The 24,780-nt window shown below is 42.9% G+C and overlaps 2 protein-coding genes across 9 annotated transcripts in view; one reads left to right on the top strand and one right to left on the bottom strand.

Annotated features, from left to right (window-relative positions):
- LOC130293457 (guanylate-binding protein 1-like) overlaps positions 1-24,780 on the bottom strand; it is a 228,087-nt gene that overhangs the window by 141,056 nt on the left and 62,251 nt on the right. The gene's annotated exons all lie outside the window — the stretch shown is intronic.
- LOC130293584 (fish-egg lectin-like) lies at positions 11,559-23,825 on the top strand. Its single transcript, XM_056542431.1, has 4 exons — positions 11,559-11,607; positions 17,725-17,955; positions 19,943-20,276; positions 23,672-23,825. The coding sequence occupies exons 1-4, from the start codon at positions 11,559-11,561 to the stop codon at positions 23,823-23,825; spliced, it is 768 nt and encodes a 255-aa protein (XP_056398406.1).

Raw genomic sequence — 24,780 nt, 5'->3', positions numbered from 1 at the left:
GGCTATTACTGTGAAGATCAACATAAGTATTTACAGGTGAAATTACAGACAATTGTGTTGACAATTTTTTTTTACTTTATCACAGGTATTTCTGAACTTGTTTTGGGGGTGACAATTGAGGTGCCAGACTTTCCTTAAAACTTCCCTGTTGGTCTAAGGAAGTGGAGAGGTTAAAGCGCAACTGTCATGAAATTTTGGTGCAATAACCTGCACACAGCCTTTGTACTGTGGGTATAGTAATATTTTTAACTGAAATTTGGCGGCTTTCATGACTGGCTGCAAAAAAGGCTTTAATTCAAAGCCACTGACTGTCGGATAGGTGTGGCGCGAGGTACGCGATGCCCTGCCGCCGCCACGCCCACCCCCACGCCTACCCCATATGTCCGCGCTGGGACCTCTGTGTGATTGACACAGGTTCCAGCGCATGCGCCCTTCAGCTAATCTAACCTGCGCACCGCTGTGTGTCATCCAGCAAGCGCTTGCTCCCGCCGCCGTCTTCCTCCTCAGTGTGCCTGCGCAGAGCAGCGCGCAATCAGGTTAGTTCTCCATACTAGGTGCCCCTAGGTGTACCTAGCACTGCGCAGGCGCACTGAGGAGGAAGATGGCGGCGGGAGCAAGCGCTTGCTGGATGGCACACAGTGGCGCACAGGTTAGATTAGCTGGAGGGCGCATGCGCTGGGACCTGTGTGTCAATCACACAGAGGTCCCTGCGCGGACATACGGAGTGGGTGTGGCGGCGGCGGGATATCGGGTACCTCGCACCACGCCTATCCGACCGTCAGTGGCTATGAATAAAAGCCTTTTTTGCAGGCATGAAAGCCGCCAAATTTCAGGTAAAAATATTGCTATACCCACCACCTGCAGAGTACAAAGGCTGTATGCAGGTTATTGCACCAAAATTTCATGACAGTGGGGCTTTAATGGTGGCAATTTTGTTCTGGATTGGTGGGGCTTTACTTGGTGTTCCAGTGTAGAAGATGGGGTTAATATTTTTGTCAATATAACCAAATAATTTGTTAGCACAATCACCACACCCCAGTGCCCTCTGACAATATGAGTACTTCTCCTATTGTTCACCAAGGTTTTTATGACATTGTTATGAACAAAGAGATTATGAGCTTAATGTACAGTCTGAGGGTTATGTCATATTAAAGGGGTACTCCACAGGAAAACATTTTCTTTTAAATCAACTGGTGCCAGAAAGTTCAGATTTGCAAATTACTTCTATTAAAAAAATCTTAATCCTTTCAGTACTTATGAGCTGCTGTATACACAGAGGAAGTTCATTTCTTTTTGAATTTCCTTTCTTTCTGACCCCAAGTGCTCTCTGCTGACACCTCTGCAGGATAGGTTTGCTATGGGGATTTGCTCCTACTCTGGACAGTTCCTAAAATGGACAGAGGTGTCAGCAATGAGTACTTGTGTTCAGAAAGAAAGGAAATTCAAAAAGAAAAGAACTTCCTCTGGAGTATACAGCAGCTGATAAGTACTGGAAGGAGTAAGATTTTTAAATAGAAGCAATTTAGAAATCTGTTTAACTTTCTGGCACCACTTGATTAAAAAAAAATGTTTTCCATGGGAGTACCTCTTTAAGGATGATCAGCTAAAATTACTGGTTTACTTTAAAAGGGGTGTTCCAGGATTTTCTTTCATTTGACTATGCTGAAGGGGCTGTACAGTTAGTGTAGTACATAATATAGTGTCTGTACCAGTGTTTGATGGTGGTCTCACAATTCTTATGTGATGTTTGCCCCGATGTTTATTTTTAGCAGCATACAAAATGAGTGTTGTCTCAGCTTTTTCCAGGTTGCATTGTGGCCCGAGACATGAGTCAAGCGACTGCTGGGTGGAAGGAAATCATTCTTCACAGGGCTGCAGGAAATTGTAGTTTCCTGCACAGCATGAACGCGTGCTCAGCTGTGCAGCAATGGGTGGGAAGGCTGATGTGTGGGAGGGAGAAAAGTGACCTCACAATTACAAACAAAGGATCCTGGGACTTGGGCAAAATTGGGCAATGGAAGACTGGAGAAAAAGGGTCAGAATTCGGTGAAAACAACATGAATGGATCTATCCTGCCTTGTATAAGCGGTTCAGGCTGGTGGTGGTGGTGTAATGATGTGAGGGATATTTTTGGGCACACTTTGGGCCCCTTAGTACCAATTGAGCCTGGTATAAACACGACAGCCTGAGTATTGATCCTGACCATGTCCATCCCTTTATTACCACAGTGGACCCATCTTCTGATGGCTACTCCCAGCAGGATAATGCCCCATGTCACATGACATCATCTCATACATGACAATAAGGTCACTGGATTCCAATGGCCTCCACAGTCACCAGATCTCATCCAAAAGATCATCACTGGGATGTGGTGGAACCGGAGATTCTCATCATGGATCCGACAAATCTGCAGCGACTGTGTGATGTCATCATGTCCATATGGAGGAACTGTGTGATGTCATCATGTCCATATGGAGGAACTGTGTGATGTCATCATGTCCATATGGAGGAACTGTGTGATGTCATCATGTCCATATGGAAGAACTGTGTGATGTCATCAAGTCCATATGGAGGAACTGTGTGATGTCATCATATCCATATGGAGGAACTGTGTGATGTCATCATGTCCATATGGAGGAACTGTGTGATGTCATCATGTCCATATGGAGGAACTGTGTGATGTCATCATGTCCATATGGAGGAACTGTGTGATGTCATCATGTCCATATGGAAGAACTGTGTGATGTCATCAAGTCCATATGGAGGAACTGTGTGATGTCATCATGTCCATATGGAGGAACTGTGTGATGTCATCATGTCCAAATGGAGGAACTGTGTGATGTCATCATGTCCATATGGAGGGACTGTGTGATGTCATCATGTCCATATGGAGGAACTGTGAGATGTCATCATGTCCATATAGAGGAACTGTGTGATGTCATCATGTCCATATGGAGGAACTGTGTGATGTCATCATGTCCATATGGAGGAACTGTGTGATGTCATCATGTCCATATGGAGGGACTGTGTGATGTCATCATGTCCATATGGAGGGACTGTGTGATGTCCCTGTATAATCCATATAATACTTTGTCCCTAGATTTACGCTCTGTGTGCTGTCAGAATGAAATATTCTCTTTGCAGTAAAACTAAAAAAGTCACATGTAATAAGTTCAGCGAATAATATAGACCCTGTCAAAATGCAAAAGTAATCTTGAGTTGTGTACATCTCTAAAAAGTCAAAGGTTTGTGGACTGCCTAAAATCTTGCGACAATTTAAAACAAAACACAAAATATATATACATTTTAATGTCCCCTCACCTTAATAATTGTCTGTAAAATCCGTAAAGTTCAAATTTCAGCCCAAACAAATAAATGTTTAGTACATGAGATAATAGAATTAGTTACGTATCTGAAAACGTAGAGGAAGATATATTTACCACCCAATTAGAATTAGTCCTACTGTTGGTGGTTTCTTTCTATGGAATAAAAAAATAATAATAGTTAAAATAGTAAAAATAACTGTAAATATATACCAACACTCAGAAGAAATATATAAGCAATAGTACCATATTCTGCTGGCTAAGTCAGGCTATTGTAGCAAGAAGTCATCTTCTAAATCCCGTAATAAGGAATGTGCAGAATGTAGGAAGCTGCTAGATCCTGACTATAAAAAGTCTATATGTGCAGCCTGTATTGAAGCTATTGTGGCCCAGAAGTCCTCTGCAATTGCTAGCAACCTAAGAGTAATGAACAGGTAGGAGATAGATTCATCCCTTAAAGGACTAGGAATTGTCGGGAATGTGGGTGCTTCAGCCTCCTCTGTAGTCACCCCTGCTATTTCCAGTCCCCCTAGTGTTCAAGAGGAAAATCTTACTTTATATTCCTCCTCTGATGAAGAGCAAGAAGAGCTTAAATCCAAATTGCTCTTTTCTTCAGATGATACTGATCAGCTCCTTAAAGCAAGCCACATATTGGCTAATCCTGAGGAGAGCAGAGAGACAGTCACGGTCGAAGACGCCCTTTATGAAGGCTTAGGCCCCAAGAAATCCCGTACATTTAATTTGCATAAAAGTATCAAGCAAATAGTTGAGAAGGAATGGGAAAATCCTGAGAAGAAATATTTTTTCCCTAAACTCCTTAAAAGAAAGTACCCCTTTGAGGAGTCAGTCACTAAATCATGAGATAGAGCACCGTTAATTGATGCCACGGTGCCTAAAATGACTAAGAAATCCGCCTTGCCTTTTGAGGATCTAGGAACTCTGTCTGATCCAATGGACAAAAAAGCCAAGTTCTATAACAAAAAAAACTGGAAGGCGGCCGCAGCTTCTATCAGAACCAATGTAAATGCTACATGTGTCGTTCGCTCCCTAAGAGTCTGGGTTTCACAATTACAATTCCATCTTGTTAACCAGACCCCTAGAGAAGAGATCTTAGAATCCTTACCTGTAATTTCCAAGGTGGTAGATTTTTTGGCAGACTCCTCGGTAGATTCTGTTAGATTGGGTGCCAGAGCAGCCACTTTAATTCTTTCAAGAGACCCACATGGCTTAGGCAGTGGAAGGGTGATGTGGGCTCAAAAGGCACAACTATGTTCCATTCCTTGCATTGGAGATCGCCTTTTTGTTCCCATCTTAGACAAAGTGCTTGAGAAGGCTTCTGATAAGAAGAAAGGATTTCCCACTCAGGGTCGTGCCTCTGATTCCTTTCATAGCAAAAAACAATCCAGAAAGCCTAATCAGAAGTTTCAAGACAATAGGAAATTTATAGTCCCTAGTAAAGGTAGAGGTTTCCTCTTCAATCCCAATAAAGAGTCTAGTTCTAAAGATAGCAAAACAATGATGGCTTTCTCTCAGTGGGGGGCGCCTGTTGAAGTTCCGGTCTTTTCCTCCGGACAGATTCTTTCCCACTTGGATAGTGAAAGATTCCCTGAAACAAGAGGCCATGATAACAGAAATAAAATCTATTTTGCTCAAAAAAGTCCTGGTTCCCGTCCGCCAGGGGGAGGAGGGGAGGGGATTCTATTCCCCTCTCTTCTTAGTAAAAAAAACAAAAAAAAAACAAACGTTTCTTTCAGAGTTATAATAAATCTGAAAAAGTTAAACAACTTTCTGTCATACAAAAAAATTCAGGATGGAGTCCCTAAAATCCACAATCCCTCTGCTATTTCCAAATTGCATGATGGCCTCTGTAGATTTAGAAGACGCCTACTACCACATTCCCATCCACAACTCTCATCAAAAGTTTCTAAGAGTGGCGGTGTTTATGGAGGGAGCTTGGGTCCATTTACAGTACCAAACCCTTCCCTTTAGGGTCTCTCAAGCCCCAAGAGTGTTGTGTAGGCTTCCTTGTGGGTTTTAATTCCCTACTATTTATTTTCCCCGGTATTTACTAAGGTTTCCCTACATTTTCCACTTTCCCTACACTTTGCTTTTCTTTTTTTACACATGTTCTGATCTGTCGGGTTTTCCTCAGCTGAAATCCACCACATTTTCTGTGGAAACCTTAGTAAATATGTAGTTTTTTTGTGAAAATGTCAGGAACACGCCCCAATTCGGTGACCAAGCCCCATTTCCAAACGGCCACAGCCCTTTTTCAGGTTTTCTTAGCAAAACAGAGAGTTAGTCGGGTTTTTTCAATTCTGTCGCAGAATCTGGTGCTCAACCCGACAAAACATGTCGGGTTTGCAATAGTAAATGAGGCCCAATATCTTAGTTAAACTTTTCATTTCTGGGGCTACAAGATTAAAACCTCTATCAAGACCTACCGTTCCCCCTTGGGACTTGAATCTGGTGTTAGATGCCTTATCTGGACCACCATTTGAACCTCTGGATTCTATTTCCATCAAGTTGCTCACCCCCAAGAGGTGCTTCCTCCTGGCAATAACAACGGCTAGAAGGGTAGGAGAATTACAAGCGCTCTCTGCCTTTCCTCCTTATACCAAGATATTAGATGACAGAGTAATAATGAGAACTTTACCAACTTTTCTGCCGAAAGTGGTCTCAGAGTTTCATAAATCCCAGGAGCTTATTCTTCTCTCTTTTTGTGATGAGCCAAGACATGAAGGTGAAGTCAAGTTCCATAACCTTGATGTCAGAAGATGTCTCCTAAAGTATCTGGACTCTACTAAGGACTTTTGTTCTACAGAAAATCTTTTAGTCTAATTTTCTGGCTCTAATAAAGGCAAGACTGCTTCTAAACCGTCTATTAGTAGATGGATCAGGGCATCAATTACATTAGCCGCCTATACTACAAAGGATATGGATCCACCTTCCTTTTTTTCTGCTCACTCTACCAGAGCAGTGGCTTCTTCCTGGGCATAGAAGCTTCTTTGGACCAGATCTGTAGGGCAGCTACATGGTCCTCAAAACATACTTTTTTTTTTAAAACTCTATAGGTTAGAATTAAATCCTGACTTTATGTTGCTTAATGAATTTAGAGAATGAAAATAATTTTCTATGATTATTGGCTCCTTTGGAGTACTTTACTTTGTGTAGAGGCATGTCCCTTTTTATGTTTGCAGGTTTCCTGTCCTGCGATGGGAGGCCCTCTCCAGGGATGCTGTCATGAGCAAATGAAAAACAGAATACCTGGTAAGTAATCTATCTTTCGTGTAAGTTTCAACCCACAAATACATTTATTTTTTGGCTTTGCAGTACATTTTATGGTAAAATAAAAGGTGTCATTACAAAGTACAATGGGCAGAGTACCCCTTTAATCAGAAATGTGCTCCTTCTTTCCCTGTTAAAACAAATTATAGTTACAGATTTAAAAGAAAACATTTTAATCGCAGAATACCATTGTTGTTTGGCAGAAAACTTCAACTCCAGGGGGACTTGCCCAAGGAATAACATAATCTCATACACACCAAAGTCCCACAACAGGTACCTTATGCTAGCCCTTGTCCCAGATCTCCAGGCAAGCAAGCACCACTTTAGCTACCTACCTGGCTACCAATCAACCTATTTAGCTAGCTACCTGGCTACCTAACTACATTGTTACCTACCTTGTTACCATCCTACCTATATAGCTACCTACATTGATATCTACCTAGCTATCTGGCTACCTAGCTGTTTAACTACATAACTTCCTACCAGGCTATCAACCTGGCTACATAGCTACCTATCCAGCTACCTGGCTACCTACGTATATAGCTATCTGCCTAGTTACCTACCTACATATCAACCTACCTGGTTACCTACCTAGATGCCTGGCTACCTACCAACATAGCTACCTAACTGGCTACCCACCTAGCTACCTATCTACTTATTTATTTACCTCCCTACCTAATTACATTTCTAGAAATCTACCTAGTTATGTACTTACCTAGCTACATAGCTACTTACCTAGCTAGAAATCCAAGAAAAGAAAAAGAAGAGCAGCACTACTAGTTCAGTTGCAAAAAGTACAAGGTGCACGCTGGTAAAAAGACCTTAGTAAGGGGTCCTCACTTAAGTAGTACTTACCTAGCTACCTACTTATCTACCTCGCTACTTGGCTATCTATCTGCTTACCTACTTAGCAAAGAGGTTTTGAGGCAGCACAGCCAAAGTGAAATGCAGTTGAAGGGTGCAGGCTGGTTGAAACAGTCCCAGTCGCAGGCTGTATAAGGATATCCAACACAGAGGTCCAGCAGCCCACCAGGAAATTGGTGAACAAGGTGTTTTTTTTATTATCCCTTGTTCAGATACAACGTTTCAGCAGTATCTCATGCTTGAGAAAGGCAGTGAGATACGGCTGAAACGTTGTATCTGAACATGGGATAATAAAAAAAAAACCTTGTTTGCCAATTTCCTGGTGTGCTGCTAGACTTCTGTGTTGGATATGCTTACCTACTTAGCCAGCTACCTACTTACTTACATAGCTACTACCTAGCTACCTACCTATCTAGAAAGCTAGCTACCTACCTACCTACATAGCTACCTACCTACCTACATAGCTATTTATCTAGCTACCAAATTACCTACCTACCTGCTTATTTATCTACCTACCTGCCTGTTTTTCTACCTACCTATTCATTAACCTAGCTACTTGGCTACATTCCTACAAAGCTAGCTACCTACCTAGCTTCCTACTTACCTATCTACTTACTTACCTACCCTCCTGGCTACCTACCTACCAACATATTACCTACTTGGAGGGGGGATTGATCTACCTACCTAAGGATGCATTTACCTACTTGTCTATGTACCTGCCTATGGGAAGAGGGTACCTAATAATGGAACAGACTACTGTGGGACATACCTACTTGCCTACTGTGGGGTATGGATATACCTACTTAATAGGATACCCACTATTCTACCCTCTTTCACTCGTAGGACACCAAGGGGGCATTAATACAGTTTCTGGCTAGAAGAAGTTGCCATGGTAATCTGAGCCGGATGGAGAAGAAAAGGATGACAGATGAAGAAGAGGCCAACGTCCATTACAATTTAAATCAATTGTGAGTCACTTGATTTAACTGTTTGGGAAGGGGTAGAGGACTTTAACGCATGCGTGTGGCGCTGGGGGGGGGTCATTCATACAGTGGCGCAAGGGGCACTAGATACGCCTCTGCCCCAGGGCAATTATGGTCATAGGCCAATTTTTTGGCAGGGACGGGGGTGGGGGGATGTGGTGAACGTGGGGGGGGGACTTGATTTTATTGTCATCTATGCTATGCTTCTTTTTGACAATGTCATGAAGTTGGCTACTTCACATTCATCAGCAGTGCAAGTGGATTTGGATTGGAGACCAGTGCGTGAGACTGTCTATGATTCGAGGGGCAGACTTCATGTTGACATTGCAGGCTGCAGTTTTCCTGCTGACCTGCTACTGCCCCTGTGCAGCACTGATGTCACCAGGGCCGGACTGGGGATGAAAACCAACCCTGGAAATTATTGCATACCAGCCCCACAGCATTGCGTCATTGTGCCAGCAAACGGCCTCCGAGCGCAGATGTATCACTTTACGTGGGGCGCCGAGGAAGAGAGGTGGGGATAGGAGGGGTGCAAAGGAAGAAAGGTGAGGATAGGAGGGGTGCAAAGGAAGAAAGGAGAGGATAGGAGGGGTGCAAAGGAAGAAAGGTGAGGATAGGAGGGGCGCAGAGGAAGAGAGGTGAGGATAGGAGGGGGGCAGAGGAAGAGAGGTGGGGATAGGAGGGGTGCAAAGGAAGAAAGGTGAGGATAGGAGGGGTGCAAAGGAAGAAAGGTGAGGATATGAGGGGTGCAAAGGAAGAGAGGTGAGGATAGGAGGGGTGCAAAGGAAGAAAGGTGAGGATAGGAGGGGCGCAGAGGAAGAGAGGTGAGGATAGGAGGGGGGCAGAGGAAGAGAGGTGGGGATAGGAGGGGTGCAAAGGAAGAAAGGTGAGGATAGGAGGGGTGCAAAGGAAGAAAGGTGAGGATATGAGGGGTGCAAAGGAAGAGAGGTGGGGATAGGAGGGGTGCAAAGGAAGAAAGGTGAGGATATGAGGGGTGCAAAGGAAGAGAGGTGAGGATAGGAGGGGTGCAAAGGAAGAAAGGTGAGGATAGGAGGGGTGCAAAGGAAGAAAGGTGAGGATAGGAGGGGTGCAAAGGAAGAAAGGTGAGGATAGGAGGGGCGCAGAGGAAGAGAGGTGAGGATAGGAGGGGCGCAGAGGAAGAGAGGTGAGGATAAGAGGGGCCCAGAGGAAGAGAGGTGAGGATAGGAGGGGCGCAGAGGAAGAGAGGTGAGGATAAGAGGGGCCCAGAGGAAGAAAGGTGAGGATAGGAGGGGTGCAAAGGAAGAAATGTGAGGATAGGAGGGGCGCAGAGGAAGAGAGGTGAGGATAGGAGGGGCGCAGAGGAAGAGAGGTGAGGATAAGAGGGGCCCAGAGGAAGAGAGGTGAGGATAGGAGGGGGGCAGAGGAAGAGAGGTGAGGATAGGAGGGGGACAGAGGAAGAGAGGTGAGGATAAGAGGGGGCAGAGGAAGAGAGGTGAGGATAGGAGGGGGGCAGAGGAAGAGAGGTGAGGATAGGAGGGGGGCAGAGGAAGAGAGGTGAGGATAGGAGGGGGACAGAGGAAGAGAGGTGAGGATAAGAGGGGGCAGAGGAAGAGAGGTGAGGATAGGAGGGGGGCAGAGGAAGAGAGGTGAGGATAGGAGGGGGCAGAGAAAGAAAGGTGAGGATAGGAGGGGCACAGAGAAAGAAAGGTGAGGATAGGAGGGGTGCAGAGGAAGAGAGGTGAGGATAGGTGGGGCGCAGAGGAAGAGAGGTGAGGATAGGAGGGGTGCAGAGGAAGAAAGGTGAAGATAGTAGGGGGGCAGAGGAAGAGAGGTGAGGATAGGAGGGGGCAGAGGAAGAAAGGTGAGGATAGGAGGGGCACAGAGAAAGAAAGGTGAGGATAGGAGGGGCACAGAGGAAGAGAGGTGAGGATAGGAGGGGTGCAGAGGAAGAGAGGGGAGGATAGGAGGGGTGCAGAGGAAGAAAGGTGAGGATAGTAGGGGGGCAGAGGAAGAAAGGTGAGGATAAGAGGGGCGCAGAGGAAGAAAGGTGAGGATAGGACTCTCTTTCTATTAGATATCCCCCCCCTTTAGGCAGGCAGGCAGGTTGTAAGCAGGCTTCAGCCACCACCACCTCCCTTTCCACCCTCCATATACAAATAGATCTCCCCGTTTAGGCACTTAGGTTGGCAGGCTTCACTCACCTAGAACCCCCCCCCACGTCCATTTTGCTGCAGGATTTTAAAAAATACTAAAAACATAACAACAAAGTTACCTTTCACCGCACCCACGCAGAGGTGTTCCGTCCGGCGCATGAACGTCCGTGTCATAGCGTAGGCGGCGTGACGTCATATCATTGCGCCACCCATGCCATGACACGGACATCCTGCATGGCCTCCCGTAGGTAGGTGGAGTGAGTAACGGGGCTGGGAGCTTATAGCTCTCTGCTCTGCCACTCTGCGGCCGCAGGTCCTGATAATAATGTGAAGTGGCAGCCAGCCCGCGCTGCTGTCGCATTGGGCAGCGAAGCACGGGCCGGCCGCTGCCAGCCCACGGGGCGAGCGGCCTACCGGGGATTATCCTGTTATCCCGGTAAGCCAGTCCGGCCCTGGATGTCACTGACTGCCATCAATGCCATAGCCTATAGGTTGGCACATGATTCAGTCAATGACGGTGCTGGATGGATGATAACCTTTTAAAGTAGCTGAGCTGCCTGTGGAGGGTGAGTTAACCACACAGCATTTCCCCCAGTGAGAACTAGGAGACACAGTTACTGCCAGGGCCAGTAACTTATGTACAGAGCCATAAAATCACCAATCACATTTTTAAAGGAGCCTAGGCATTTTGAATCACTGTATTTCTATTATTTTAAGGTTACATATGTCTCTTCTGCCCATGGATCATTGGGCATCTATATGGTCATAGAACACTAGAACAAGTAGTATCTAACACATTAAATACATAAATTCACCATGCCCCATGGAGCAGGGCAATGTGACCTCTAGTCTTTGCCTGATTAAACATCATGTAACTTGGGGAGGAGTTCAGGCCGCTTATAAGACCTCGCTGCTCATCTTAGTAAGGAATCAGGACTAAGGAGTCATCCCAGTAAGGAGCCATCATGATCCAGATCCTCAGTCTTTTATTGCTGTGCACAGGAACTGCTGCAGGTAACTTCTGCCTATATATTAGCTGAATAAATTTGAGTACTGCAAATGTAAGTGAACAATTCAACTCAAAGGGTGTAAGTTTAGGAGGTGCAAAACTAACAATCACATAGGAGCTTAACCCCTTAAGGACCAGGCCATTTTACACCTTAGGACCAGAGCGTTTTTTGCACTTCTGACCACTTTCACTTTAAACATTAATAACTCTGGAATGCTTTTAGTTATTCTGATTCTGAGATTGTTTTTTCGTGACATATTCTACTTTAACATAGTGGTAAAATTTTGTGGTAACTTGCATCCTTTCTTGGTGAAAAATCCCAAAATTTGATGAAAAATATGAAAATTTAGCATTTTTCTAACTTTGAAGCTCTCTGCTTGTAAGGAAAATGAATATTCAAAAAAAAAAATGTTTTTATTCACATTTCCAATATGTCTACTTTATGTTTGAATAATAAAATTGACGTGTTTTTACTTTTGGAAGACATCAGAGGGCTTCAAAGTTCAGCAGCAATTTTCCAATTTTTCACAAAATTTTCAAACTCACTATTTTTCAGGGACCAGTTCAGGTTTGAAGTGGATTTGAAGGGTCTTTATATTAGAAATTCCCCACAAATGACCCCATTATAAAAACTGCACCCCCCAAAGTATTCAAAATGACATTTAGTAAGTGTTTTAACCCTTTAGGTGTTTCACAGGAATAGCAGCAAAGTGAAGGAGAAAATTTGCAATCTTCATTTTTTACACTCACATGTTCTTGTAAACCCAATTTTAGAATTTTTACAAGGGGTAAAAGGAGAAAATGTATACTTATATTTGTAACCCAATTTCTCTCGAGTAAGGACATACCTCATATGTCTATGTAAATTGTTCGGCGGGCGCAGTAGAGGGCTCAGAAGCGAAGGAGCGACAAGGTGATTTTGGAGAGTATGTTTTTCAGAAATGGTTTTTGGGGGGCATGTTGCATTTAGGAAGCCCCTATGGTGCCAGAACAGCAAAAAAAAAAAACACATGGCATACCATTTTGGAAACTAGACTCCTCGGGGAATGTAACATGGGATAAAGTGAGCCTTAATACCCCACAGGTGTTTCACGACTTTTGCATATGTAAAAAATATTTTTTTTTCACTAAAATGTGTGTTTCCCCCCAAATTTCACATTTTTGCAAGGGTTAATAGCAGAAAATACCCCCCAAAATTTGTAACCCCATCTCTTCTAAGTATGGAGGTACCCATAATTTGGCCTGAAGTGCACTACGAGCGAACTACAATGCTCAGAAGAGAAGGAGTGATATTTGGCTTTTTGAGAGCAAATTTTGCTCGGGGGGCATGTCGCATTTAGGAAGCCCCTATGGTGCCAGAAGAGCAAAAAAAAACACATGGCATACCATTTTGGAAACTAGACCCCTTGAGGAACGTAACAAGGAATAAAGTGAGCCTTAATACCCCACAGGGGTTTCACAACTTTTGCATATGTAAAAAAATATATATATTTTTTTCACTAAAATGTGTGTTTCCCCCCAAATTTCACATTTTTTCAAGGGTTAATAGCAGAAAATACCCCCCCAAAATTTGTAACCCCATCTCTTCTGAGTGTGGAGGTACCCCATAAACTGACCTGAAGTGCACTACGGGCGAACTACAATGCTCAGAAGAGGAGGAGCACCATTGAGCTTTTGGAAAGAGAATTCGTTTGGAATGGTAGTCAGGGGCCATGTGCATTTACAAAGCCCCCTGTGGTGCCAGAACAGTGGACCCCCACATGTGACCCTATTTTGGAAACTACACCCCTCACAAAATGTAATAAGTGGTGCAGTGAGCATTTACACCCCAGTGGCATTTGACAGATCTTTGGAACAGTGGGCTGTGCAAATCACTGTTCCAAAATCTGTCAGACAACTGTGGGGCGTAAATGCTCACTGTACCCCTTATTACATTACATGAGGGGTGTAGTTTCCAAAATGGGGTCACATGTGGGGGGGGCGTCCATTGTTCTGGTACCATGGGGGCTTTGTAAACACAAGTGGCCTTCAATTCCGGACAAATTTTCTCTTCAAAATCCCAATGGCGCTCCTTCTCTTCTGAGCATTGTAGTGCACCCATAGAGCACTTTACATCCACATATGGGGTATGTTCTTACTCATAAGAAATCGGGTTACAATTTTGGGGGGCTTTTTTTCCTATTTTCCCTTGTGAAAATGAAAAATTTAGGGTGACACCAGCATTTTAGTGAAAAAAATATATTTTTTTTGTTACGTTCCATGAGGGGTGTCGTTTCCAAAATGGGGTCACTTGTGGGTATTTATTTTTTGGGGTTTATGTCAGAAGCGCTGTAAAATCAGCCACCCCTGTGCAAATCACCAATTTAGGCCTCAAATGTACATGGTGCACTCTCACTCCTGAGCCTTGTTGTGCGTCCGCAAAACATTTTACGCCCACATATGGGGTATTTCTGTACTCAGGAGAAATTGCGTTACAAATTTTGGGGGTCTTTTTTTCCTTTTACCTCTCGTGAAAATAAAAAGTAAAGGACAACACCAGCATGTTAGTGTAAAAAAAATTTTTTTTCACACTAACAGGCTGGTGTAGACCCCAACTTTTCTTTTTCATAAGGGGTAAAAGGGAAAAAAAGCCCCCAAAATTAGTAGTGCAATTTCTCCCGAGTACGGAGATACCCCATATGTGGCACTAAACTGTTTCCTTGAAATACGACAGGGCTCTGAAGTGAGAGAGCGCCATGCGCATTTGAGGACTAAATTAGGGATTGCACAGGGGTGGACATAGGGGTATTCTACGCCAGTGATTCCCAAACAGGGTGCCTCCAGCTATTGCTAAACTCCCAGCATGCCTGGACAGTCAGTGGCTGTCCGGAAATGCTGTGAGTTGTTGTTTTGCAACAGCTGGAGGCTCTGTTTTGGAAACACTGCCGTACAATACGTTTTTTTTTTTTTATTGGGGGGACAGTGTAAGGGGGTGTATATGTAGTGTTTTACCCTTTATTATGTGTTAGTGTAGTGTTTTTAGGGTATGTTACAATGGCAGAGGTTTACAGTGAATTTACCGCTAGGAGTTTGCTTTTTTTCTCCATCATTCTGCACTCAATACCTCATGGAATGGAATTTGAGACAGTTTTGAAAATTTATTAAAAAAGGAAAAATTACAATTTAACATGGACATAAGTTATCATATCAGAGCAAAAACCAAGCCATGAGGTGGGGAAAAACTGCCTGCAGAGCTCAGAGAAAGGGTTGTGTGAAGCCACTGATCTGAAGAAGGGTACAAAAAATTCTTCCAGACTGAAAGCTTCTATGATCTGGTCTGATATAACCAAGATTAAACCTTCTAGCCTCAATTCTATATGTCTGGAAGGAACCAGGCACTGCCCTATTGCCTGCCCAATACCATCTCTATAGTGAAGCAAGGTGGGGGCAGCATCATGCTGAGAGGACAAGGAGGCTGGTCAGAGTTGAGGGTAAGCTAAATGGAGCAAAGTACAGAGATATTCTTGAAGGGGTTCTCCAGCAAAAATCCTTTTATTTATTTTTATTTTTTTTTAAATATGCCCAAACTGCTTGCTTAAACAAAAAAATGTACTTACCTTCCTCACTCCACCATAGCCTCTGTCATGCTTTACTTGTGCTGGGGGTCCATAAGCCACATTGGCACTCAGCCAATTGCTTGCCACAGGGGTGTCCTGCATCAGCCAGTGATTGGCCAAGCAGTGTGATGAATTGAGCATAGCCACGGTCTCCACAGTGCTCAACTCCCGGGTGCAGTGGTCACATTGCTGCTCAGCCAATGACTGGCTAAGGAGGAACAACGCTGTGGCCAGTGAATGGCTGAGCAGCAATGTGATGTATGGACCTTCAGCACTAGAAAGTGGAGCACTAGACCTTCAGCACTAGAAAGGAAGGCTATGGTGGAGCTGGGAATGTAAGTACAAACTTTTTTTTTTTTTTAAACAGGCAGCCTCTGCATTATTAAGTATTTTTTCCCGGAGTACCCTTTTAACCTCTTCAGGACATAGGGCATATGGATACGCCCTGCATTCCGAGTCCTTAAGGACCGAGGGCGTATCCATACACCCGTGGGAATTCCGATCCCCACCGCTAGCCGGTTGGGGACCGGAGCCGGATGCCTGCTGAAATCGTTCAGCAGGCATCGCGGCATATCGCCCAGGGAGGCGAAAAAAAGTTGTGAAACACCTGTGGGGTGTAAAGGTTCACTTAACCCCTTGTTACGTTTCCCGAGGGGTCTAGTTTCCAAAATGGTATGCCATGTGTTTTTTTTTTTTGCTTCCAAAAAGCCAAATGTGACTACTACTCTTCTGAGACCTGTAGTGCGCCAGCAGAGCATTTTTCACCCCCATATGGGGTGTTTTCTGAATCGGGAGAAATTGGGCTTAAAATTTTGAGGAGTATTTTCTGCTATTACCCTTTTAAAAAATGTAAAATTTTTGGGAAAACAAGCATTTTTGGTTAAATTATTATTATTTTTTTTTTACATTTGCAAAAGTCATGAAACACTTGGCTCACTTTATCCCATGTTACATTCCCCGAGGGGTCTAGTTTCCAAAATGGTATGCCATGTGTTTTTTTTTTTTTTGCTGTTCTGGCACCATAGGGGCTTCCTAAATGCAACATGCCCCCCAAAAACCATTTCAGAAAAACATACTCTCCAAAATCCCCTTGTCGCTCCTTCGCTTCTGAGCCCTCTACTGCGCCCGCCGTACACTTTACTCGAGAGAAATTGTGCTACAAATACAAGTAAAAATTTTCTCCTTTTACCACTTGCAAAAATTCAAAAATTGGGTCTACAAGAACATGTGAGTGTAAAAAATGAAGATTTTGAATTTTCTCCTTCACTTTGCTGCTAATCCTGTGAAACACCTAAAGGGTTAAAACACTTACTAAATGTCATTTTGAATACTTTGGGGGTGCAGTTTTTATAATGGGGTCATTTATGGGGTATTTCTCATATGAAGACCCTTCAAATCCACTTCAAAACTGAACTGGTCCCTGAAAAATATCCAGTTTGAAAATATTGTGAAAAATTGGAAAATTGATGCTGAACTTTGAAGCCCTCTGGTGTCTTCCAAAAGTAAAAACACGTCAATTTTATGATGCAAACATAAAGTAGACATATTGTATATGTGATCCAAGAAAAAATTATTTGTAATATCCATTTTCCTTACAAGCAGAAAGCTTCAAAGTTAAAAAAATGCTAAATTTTCAAATTTTTCATCAAATTTACGGATTTTTCACCAAGAAAGGATGCAAGTTACCACAAAAATTTACTACTATGTTAAAGTAGAATATGTCACGAAAAAACAATCTCGGAATCAGAATGATTACTAAAAGCATTCCAGAGTTATTAATGTTTAAAGCGACAGTGGTCAGATGTGCAAAAAACGCTCTGGCCCTTAAGGCCAAAATGGGCTTGGTCCTGAAGGGGTTAATTAAAACCTGATCCAGACCTCAGACTGGGCTGAAGATTCACCTTCCAACAAGACTATGACCCAAACCATACAGCTTAGACAACACCGGAGCGCCTTGAGTGGCCCAGTAAAAGCCCTGACTTGAACATCTCTGGAGAGACCTGAAAATGGCTTCCACCGACGGTCCCCATCCAACCTGACAGAGCTTAAGAGGATCTACAGAGAAGAATGGGCGAAAATCCCAAAATCCAGGTGTGTAACCCTTATGGCCTCGTCCCCAAGACTGGAGGCTGGAATCACTGCTAAAGGGGCTTCAACTAAGTACGAAGTAAAGGGTATGAATACTTATGCCAGAACAATATTTTATTTCTTCCTTTTCAATCAATAAGCAAAGATTTCTCACATTCTGTTATCACTTTGTCTTTATGGGATTGGTTTTAAACCTATGGCAAAACTATGACTTTCACTCTGGGAGTTGTAGTTTTGCAGCACAACGGGGAAGATTTATCAAGACTTGAGTAGAGAAAGAGTGGAGCAACCAAACAGATCACTTCTTTCATTTTTTAAAAATATATTACAAAAAAGTGTTACATTATAGGATTGCTCTTTGTTTATTTCTTGTACATTATTGCTCATGTTTACTTTGACTGTGTTGTTTCTATTGCCCTTGTACTCTCTTGTTCTCAGATCTACTTCTATGCAATCTTATACCTGGGAACCTGAAGCAGATAGATGCGGGTGCCGGTCAGGTTTATGGTGTGAATGATACCGACTATATCTTCAGATTGGTGGACCAAAGCTGGACGTTGCTTTCTGGACAACTAATCCATGTGTCTGTCGGTGCAGCTGGTGTATGGGGTGTCACCAATTCCAACACTGTCTTCAAATATCAAGATAACAGCTGGGTATCTGTTAATGGTAAGAGGAAACCCCCGTGCCTTGTGGTTTTCTTGGTTCTACACCATTTCCACCTACTCCATGTAAATTTAGGGACAACTGCAGTAAACCAATCCTAATTCCCCCATGTCACATTCAAATTGATCCAGGAAGCTGTGATATTAGGAGCTGTTTGCTTTGATCTTAACATAGTAGAGCTGTGTTTGTTCTTCTGTTCCTGCCTGTAATATGGTGGAAACATGGCGGACACTCTTTTCCTTGAATAGCAGCTCTACAAAATGCTACCAAACGGCTCCACATATCTCAGCTCCCTGAACCTTTGTGAGTATGAAATGGTGCGTGTTTTAGATTTTAACCATAATTTTTTCCGCAGCCTAGAATAAATTTAAGATTGGACTGAATAAAGAACAAGCATACCTATTTTATCTCATGGTACTTTCCATAAGTAAACTTGTGTTGACCCTTGTCTATGTTCCTCCTCCTTACTTATTTGAGATCATGAATAGGGTTATTCAATTTAATAAGAAAAAAGGTAAATGTCCCATTAGTATTCTGTTATTATCTATTATTCTAATTTAAAAACAAGGATCATAGTAAAGCTCAGTTTTACATCCATGGATAGGAAAGCTGGCAATCACAGTGTGAGGGCAGAGTAAGCAGGACTCCCACTGTCTCTAATAATGTCATGATTTACTGTTTACTGAGAAATCCTACTACAAACTATATAAACCTATACAGGGCCGGACTGGCCATTGGGCCAACCGGGCATCTTAATGCAGTGCTTGACTGAGCTATTGATAGAGAGCTATTGGTACCTCCTTGTCAATCAATCTTGTGGCCGTCTGCATTATGCAGACAGCCACAAGAGGCCGAGTGTCTCTTCCTCTGCGCTCCGGGGCATGAGTAACATCAACATGCACTGGGGCACAGAGCAGAGGAAAAGACAGGAGAAGAGAGGCCACACTGCAGTCTATGCGGGAGCCAGGTGAGTATGTTTTCTTTTGTTGCTTTTTTTTCAAGAGGGGCTACCACTACTACTTCTACTACTACTACCCAAAGGGGCTGCCACTACTACCTAAAGTGGGCTGCCACTACTACCTAAATGGGGCAGCCACTACTACCTAAAGGGGCTGCCACTACTACTACTACCTAAAGGGGGCTTTAACTACCTATAGGGGGCTACTAAAACTACTAGGAAAAGGGGGCTACTACTACGTGAAGGGGCTACTACTACTAATACTATGTAAAGGAGGCTGCTACTACTTCCCAAAGGGGGCTGCTGCTTCTAATATCTAAAGGAAGCTGCTTCTACTACCCAAAGGGGCTGCTACTACCTAGAGAGGGCTACTGCTATTAGTACTACCTAGAGGGGCCTACTTCTATTACTTCTTGAAGGGGCTACTGCTATTACTATATATGGGGTTTGCTACTACCTACAGGGAGTAACTATTTACAGGGGGAAGTTATCTACAGGGGGACTTAGCTATAGGTGGCACCTGCGTAATGGTGGAAACCATAGGAATGGGCTTGTCTACCTATTGAAGCATTATGCAGGCACCCACAAGGCACTGACCTGACAAAGGGCATAGTCCAGGCCGGAAACACCTTGAAGTGTGCTACTAATAAATGTGATTTTAATGTTACTAGTCTCGTTCATCGGTCTGGTCCAGCACTGCAGAAAACCCATATTTCTATTTTGCCTTGTACTATTATCTACTGCTGACCTACCATTGGAAAGGATCAGAGGGATTGCCTGCTGCAGGACCTGATGTTTCTATTCTACAGTCGATTGTAGGCTTTGTGCTTTTAATGTAATACCACTTGATGAGTGGATATTTTCCCTCCCATTTTTATATTATAGTACTAGGGGCACGTGCCTTTTTTCTCTTTTCTTTTCTCCATTCTGTTCTATTTTTAAAAATCTGAAGTTGCTAAACATGCACCCCATGACCCCCTTGATTTTCACATTACATTCTTCTAACATTTATCCTTAATCCTGTTGCCATAGGGGCTCTGAAACAGATTGATGCAGGTGGGAATAAATACGTGGCTGGAGTAAATTCACAGAACTCTGTTTACTGCCTAAACCAAGATCAAGTGGTTTCTTTGGCTACAACGTTGACCTATACCAGCATAGATGGAAGTCTGAAGTACTACAGCTGTGGCCTTTATGGCTGCTGGGGTGTAAATGGCAACAATGAGGTATTTTATCGCTATGGTGTGCAGCCTACAGCCTGCTCTGGAACAAAGTGGGAGAATATAAAAGGTTCTTTGGCCATGGTGGAGGTCGGCGCAGATGGTTCTGTGTATGGCGTGAGCCCTGAGGGAGATGTCTATAAAAGGTAAAGGTTTTGGAGACATTGAATCATTTATGACATAGTATGGTAGATGAAACATATAAACTAACCTGATCAGCGGCACGCTACTGTTTTTCGGTGGAGCGCCATTGAAAGTACATACAGGTGCAGGGAGTAAGCAGTGAGGCATGCAGCATTGCTGGTCACCTCCTGTCTGCCGAACACATTCGCACGATCAGAATGTCACATCTACCCCAAAGTGATAGCAATAAAAACGTCAGATTTTTTTTTCTTCAAAATATCAGTTTTTTCAATGTGTATTTGTCATTTATAGCTTTTTACGTGTCACAGAAACATATCAAAAGTCTTAAATTAGTTGGGGCCTCAGAGCTGTGGACCCCACCAATCAGTAGAATGAGCGAGATAAGTGCACTTTACTCCCTGACTCTCAGTGATCTCCGTTCTGTGGCCTTATAATAAGTCTATGAGGCCATCCCATGACGAGGACAGAGATCGGGGAGTGAAGCACGCTGCAGCATACTTCACCTGACATACAAACATAGGAGTATGTCAGCAGATAAGAATTATTCAGCCCATCTAGTCTGTCCAATATTCTAAATACTAAGAATAGTCCCTGGCCCTATCTTAAATAAAGGATAGCCTTATGCCTATCCCATGCATGCTTAAAGGAAAACTGTCAGCCAGAAGATCCACTGCTAAATTCAGTGAATCATGCGCAGAAGGCGGGGCTTCACTGGCTCGATTTACATATTCATTGTCTGTGACTCCACATACTAGTGGAGTCACAGAAAATGAATGTGTAAAATGAGTCGGTGAAGCCCCGCCCCTGAGCGTGATTTACTGGATTCAGCAGAGGATCTTCTGGGGGACATATCTCAGGACCTACTGGACATATTTAAGTAATTGACCCCTTGTTGGACTCCTGTTCACCCACACTATATGGGTCTAGTGTGGGTGAACAGGCTGAAAGTTTTCCTTTAAACATCTTCACTGTATTTGCAGCTACCACTTCTACAGGAATGCTATGCCATGCATCCACTACTCTCTCAGTAAAGAAATACTTCCTGAAGGTGGAAACAACAAAAACATGTTGAATGGAATCAATATCCTAATGGATTAGGCAGTGGCTGAGTGACAGACAACAGAGGGTTGTAGTCAAAGGAGAATATTCAGAGCAAGGTCTTGTTACCAATGGGGACCACAGGGATCTGTACTGGGACCCATTCTGCTTAATATTTTTATTAGTGATTTTGCAGAAGGTCTTGGTATTTTTGCTGATGACACAAATATATGTAACAGAGTTAATACAGATAAGTGAAACAGTCCTAAGCTCAGTATCTAAAAAAGGGATTTAGGGGTCATTATTTCAAAAGACATAAAGGTAGGCAGACAACATCATATAACAACAGGAAATGCTAGAAGAATGCTTCGGTGTATAGGGAGAGGTATTAGCAGTAAAGAGGGAAGTGCACGTGGGTGTATAGGAAGAGGTATTAGTAGTAGGGAAGGAACTGCACATAGGTGTATAGGGAGAGATATTAGCAGTAGAGAGGGAAGTGCTCATGGGTGTATAGAGAGGTATTAGCAGTAGAAAGAGGGAATTTCTAATGGGTGTATAGGGAGAAGTATAAGTAGTAGAGAGGGAGTTTCTCATGGTTTTATAGATAAAAGTATTAGTAGTAGAGAGGGAATTGCTCATGAGTGTATAGGGAGAGGTTTTAGTAGTAGAGGGAAGTGTTCATGGGTGTATAGGAAGAGGTATTAGTAGGAGAGTGGGAAATGATCATGGGTGTATAGGGATATAGATACAGACAGAGGGGATATGATAGAAATTTTTATATACATAAAGGAAATCAACACAGTAAAGGAAGAGAGGAGATTTATATAGGAGAAAAACTACCACAAGAGGACATAGTTTAGATAAAGAAGGATAAAACTTTATTCAGTGATATCAGATGGCCTATTCTGCGTATCTCCTGAATATCTCTAATTACACTTTGAACCGCAGCACTTGGAATCAGCAGCCAACCAAATTTGTCTGTTCTCCTGGTCGGTGGGGGGTGTCAGCGCTGAGCCTCCACCGATCTGGAGAGAACGGGACAAAAAGATTGGCTGTTGATTCCAAGTGCTGAGACCCCAATGGATCACAAGTTTTTGCATGTCTCTGTGACATAAAGGTTACATAAATGACAGGCACGCTTTGATAACGGCTCACACACCTTTTTATGTTGGTTTTTAAGAGGTTTTAAGTTTTATGGTTCTCTAAAATAATGGCTGCACAGGAGATCATGCGTTCATTGGTTGAGTGCCTGGCTGACACTATGATCACTATGTACACGGCTCTCATAGAAGCGTTGTGCATGCAATATAGACAATAGCACTGCCACAGCTTTCATAGGTACCAGGTGTCATGTGATCCCATGGCGCTTGTCACATAAACATGACCCAGCATAATCATACTGACTTGCAGAAGTTAAAGGGGTACTCCAGGGAACTGAACCCATAACCCATCCTTTCCCTCTCCCCAACCTATGTATTTGTCCAAATATCATTCATTAGATATATAGAGCAGTATCCCCCTTTCAGCTGTAACTTACATGCAAGGAGTGAGAGAAAGACATCATAATCTGATCCTCCTTGTCTTTGTGCAATCCCCTTAATGAGACTATCCTGGAAGACATACACCACGTGATTTCTGGCTTCACAGCCACACCTCCCCTCCCTCTCTCCTTCCTGTGTGAGAATCTTGCTGGCAGCCCAGTCTCCTCAGCACATAACGCTGCTCTTTTCCTGCTGTAGATCTAACCACTGACTGCTTTTATTCAGAGAATATCATGATTTATTGCTGGATAGTTTGGAAGAAAAGACATGTACAGTGTGTTTACAACAACACAGCATGAATACAGATAGCAAAAGCAGTTGGCTAGCAGGCATTACACAGAGCTGCACTGACTGCTATTAGTTGTAGTCTGGGCTGCAAACAAGAAAAAATAATATTCAGGAGACAACAGAGGCGACAGGAGCTGGCAAAATCACATGGATAACTACAGGGGACACAGAACAGGTATTGTGGTGGCTTTGGGGCATTTTTATTTTTCTTAACTTCCCTGGAGCACCCCTTTAATATGTCGTTTTTTACAACATACAAAATTTCACAAATAAATGTATCTTGGGTTTTGCAATACATTATATGGTAAAATTAGGGAATCAGTAAAAAAGTACAACTTATCCTGCAAAAATGTAATCGGTATGTTTTGATTAAATAAATCATTTTGTCTACTTGGAGCCACCACTAGGGGAAGCTCACTGCTGCCCTAATAGTAGCTACAGTATGTCATTGGGACCCCAGTTGGGAAAGTAGTTCATAGGAATAAACCATAATAATCACATGACTAAGATGCCTCTTATCTCTATTTTAGGGATGAAGTCTCAGAAATGAATCCTGTTGGAACCCAATGGATCAAGTTGAATGTCTGTGGCAAGTACCGCCATGTGTCATATGATATGGGAATCCTGTGGCTTATCGCTCTGAATGGAGACATCTATAAATGCCAAGTCTCTTGCCCATGTTGATCCCATGAACACATGTGACAGAGTTCATAACATTACAAAGTACAGAATACTTTGTTGTTTGTGATTCAATCAAAATGCATTAGAATAATCGAAAAATAACAACAACAATAATAATAATAATTCACAAATAATTCACACACACACACACCAATTTTCTGTAAATCTTTCCACATGAAATAAATTCTATCCTGCAAACTATTTATTTTCTCTTTCGTTTTTTCCAATTTAGTTATTCGGGTAGATTACCAATAATTTTGTGAAGTGTTAGGCAAATATTTTTGGTATATAAACTGCTCTTTGTCCAGCAAGATACAAAAGATCTACAGATGAATTAAGCCTGTCCCGGGCAAGTAGTGAAAGACGGGGCCTGCAAAATGGTGGAGCTTCCCTTTACAGCCTTTACCTGCTTATAGTGCAGGGTCCCAGTACAGTATATTTCTTATGGTTTGATGAAGCATCACCTGAATGTATTGTACTTTATGTAATATGGGACTGTAATGTTGTTGATTTGCATTTTTCTATATTGCCAAATAATGGTAGATGATAATAAGAAGGTAAACCCCTTCTCATAAATTCACATCCACTTTCTGCTCTCTGCTGCCACCTATGGTGAACAGCATTACTGTAAATTTAACCTTCTGGTATTCTGTAGAATATTCTAGCATAAAGTTGGGATTATTAAAATTAGCTCCATATATAAGTGTAAATTTACCAAGCCACATGGTCTCAAGCTTTGTTGCTGCTGTCTTAAATTGGAGTTTTAACATAGTTGCCAAAGATTACCAGGATCGCACGTACCAGGACAGGCTACCAGGCTGATGACTAGAGATATACTGCGTGAGGACTTCTCTCTTATTTTCCAAAGACTGATTGTATACCAATATTCCAGGGCCTCTTAGCAGTCTTTGCGAACCTCCAGTCAGTCAAATTCATTGTGTTCACCAACCTGCAGTGT

The sequence above is a fragment of the Hyla sarda genome, chromosome 10 (genome assembly GCF_029499605.1).
Source record: "Hyla sarda isolate aHylSar1 chromosome 10, aHylSar1.hap1, whole genome shotgun sequence".
NCBI lineage: Eukaryota > Metazoa > Chordata > Amphibia > Anura > Hylidae > Hyla > Hyla sarda.
The sequence above is the reverse complement of the archived record's forward strand: the minus strand, read 5'-3'. Positions and strand labels throughout refer to the sequence as shown.

Excerpts from the sequence above, each read along its gene's own strand:
- LOC130293584 (XM_056542431.1), top strand. The coding sequence starts at position 11,559 with ATGATCCAGATCCTCAGTCTTTTATTGCTGTGCACAGGAACTGCTGCA. Across the intron at positions 17,956-19,942 it reads CAGCTGGGTATCTGTTAATG|GGGCTCTGAAACAGATTGAT; the intron begins GTAAGAGGAAAC and ends CTGTTGCCATAG. Across the intron at positions 20,277-23,671 it reads GAGGGAGATGTCTATAAAAG|GGATGAAGTCTCAGAAATGA; the intron begins GTAAAGGTTTTG and ends TCTCTATTTTAG.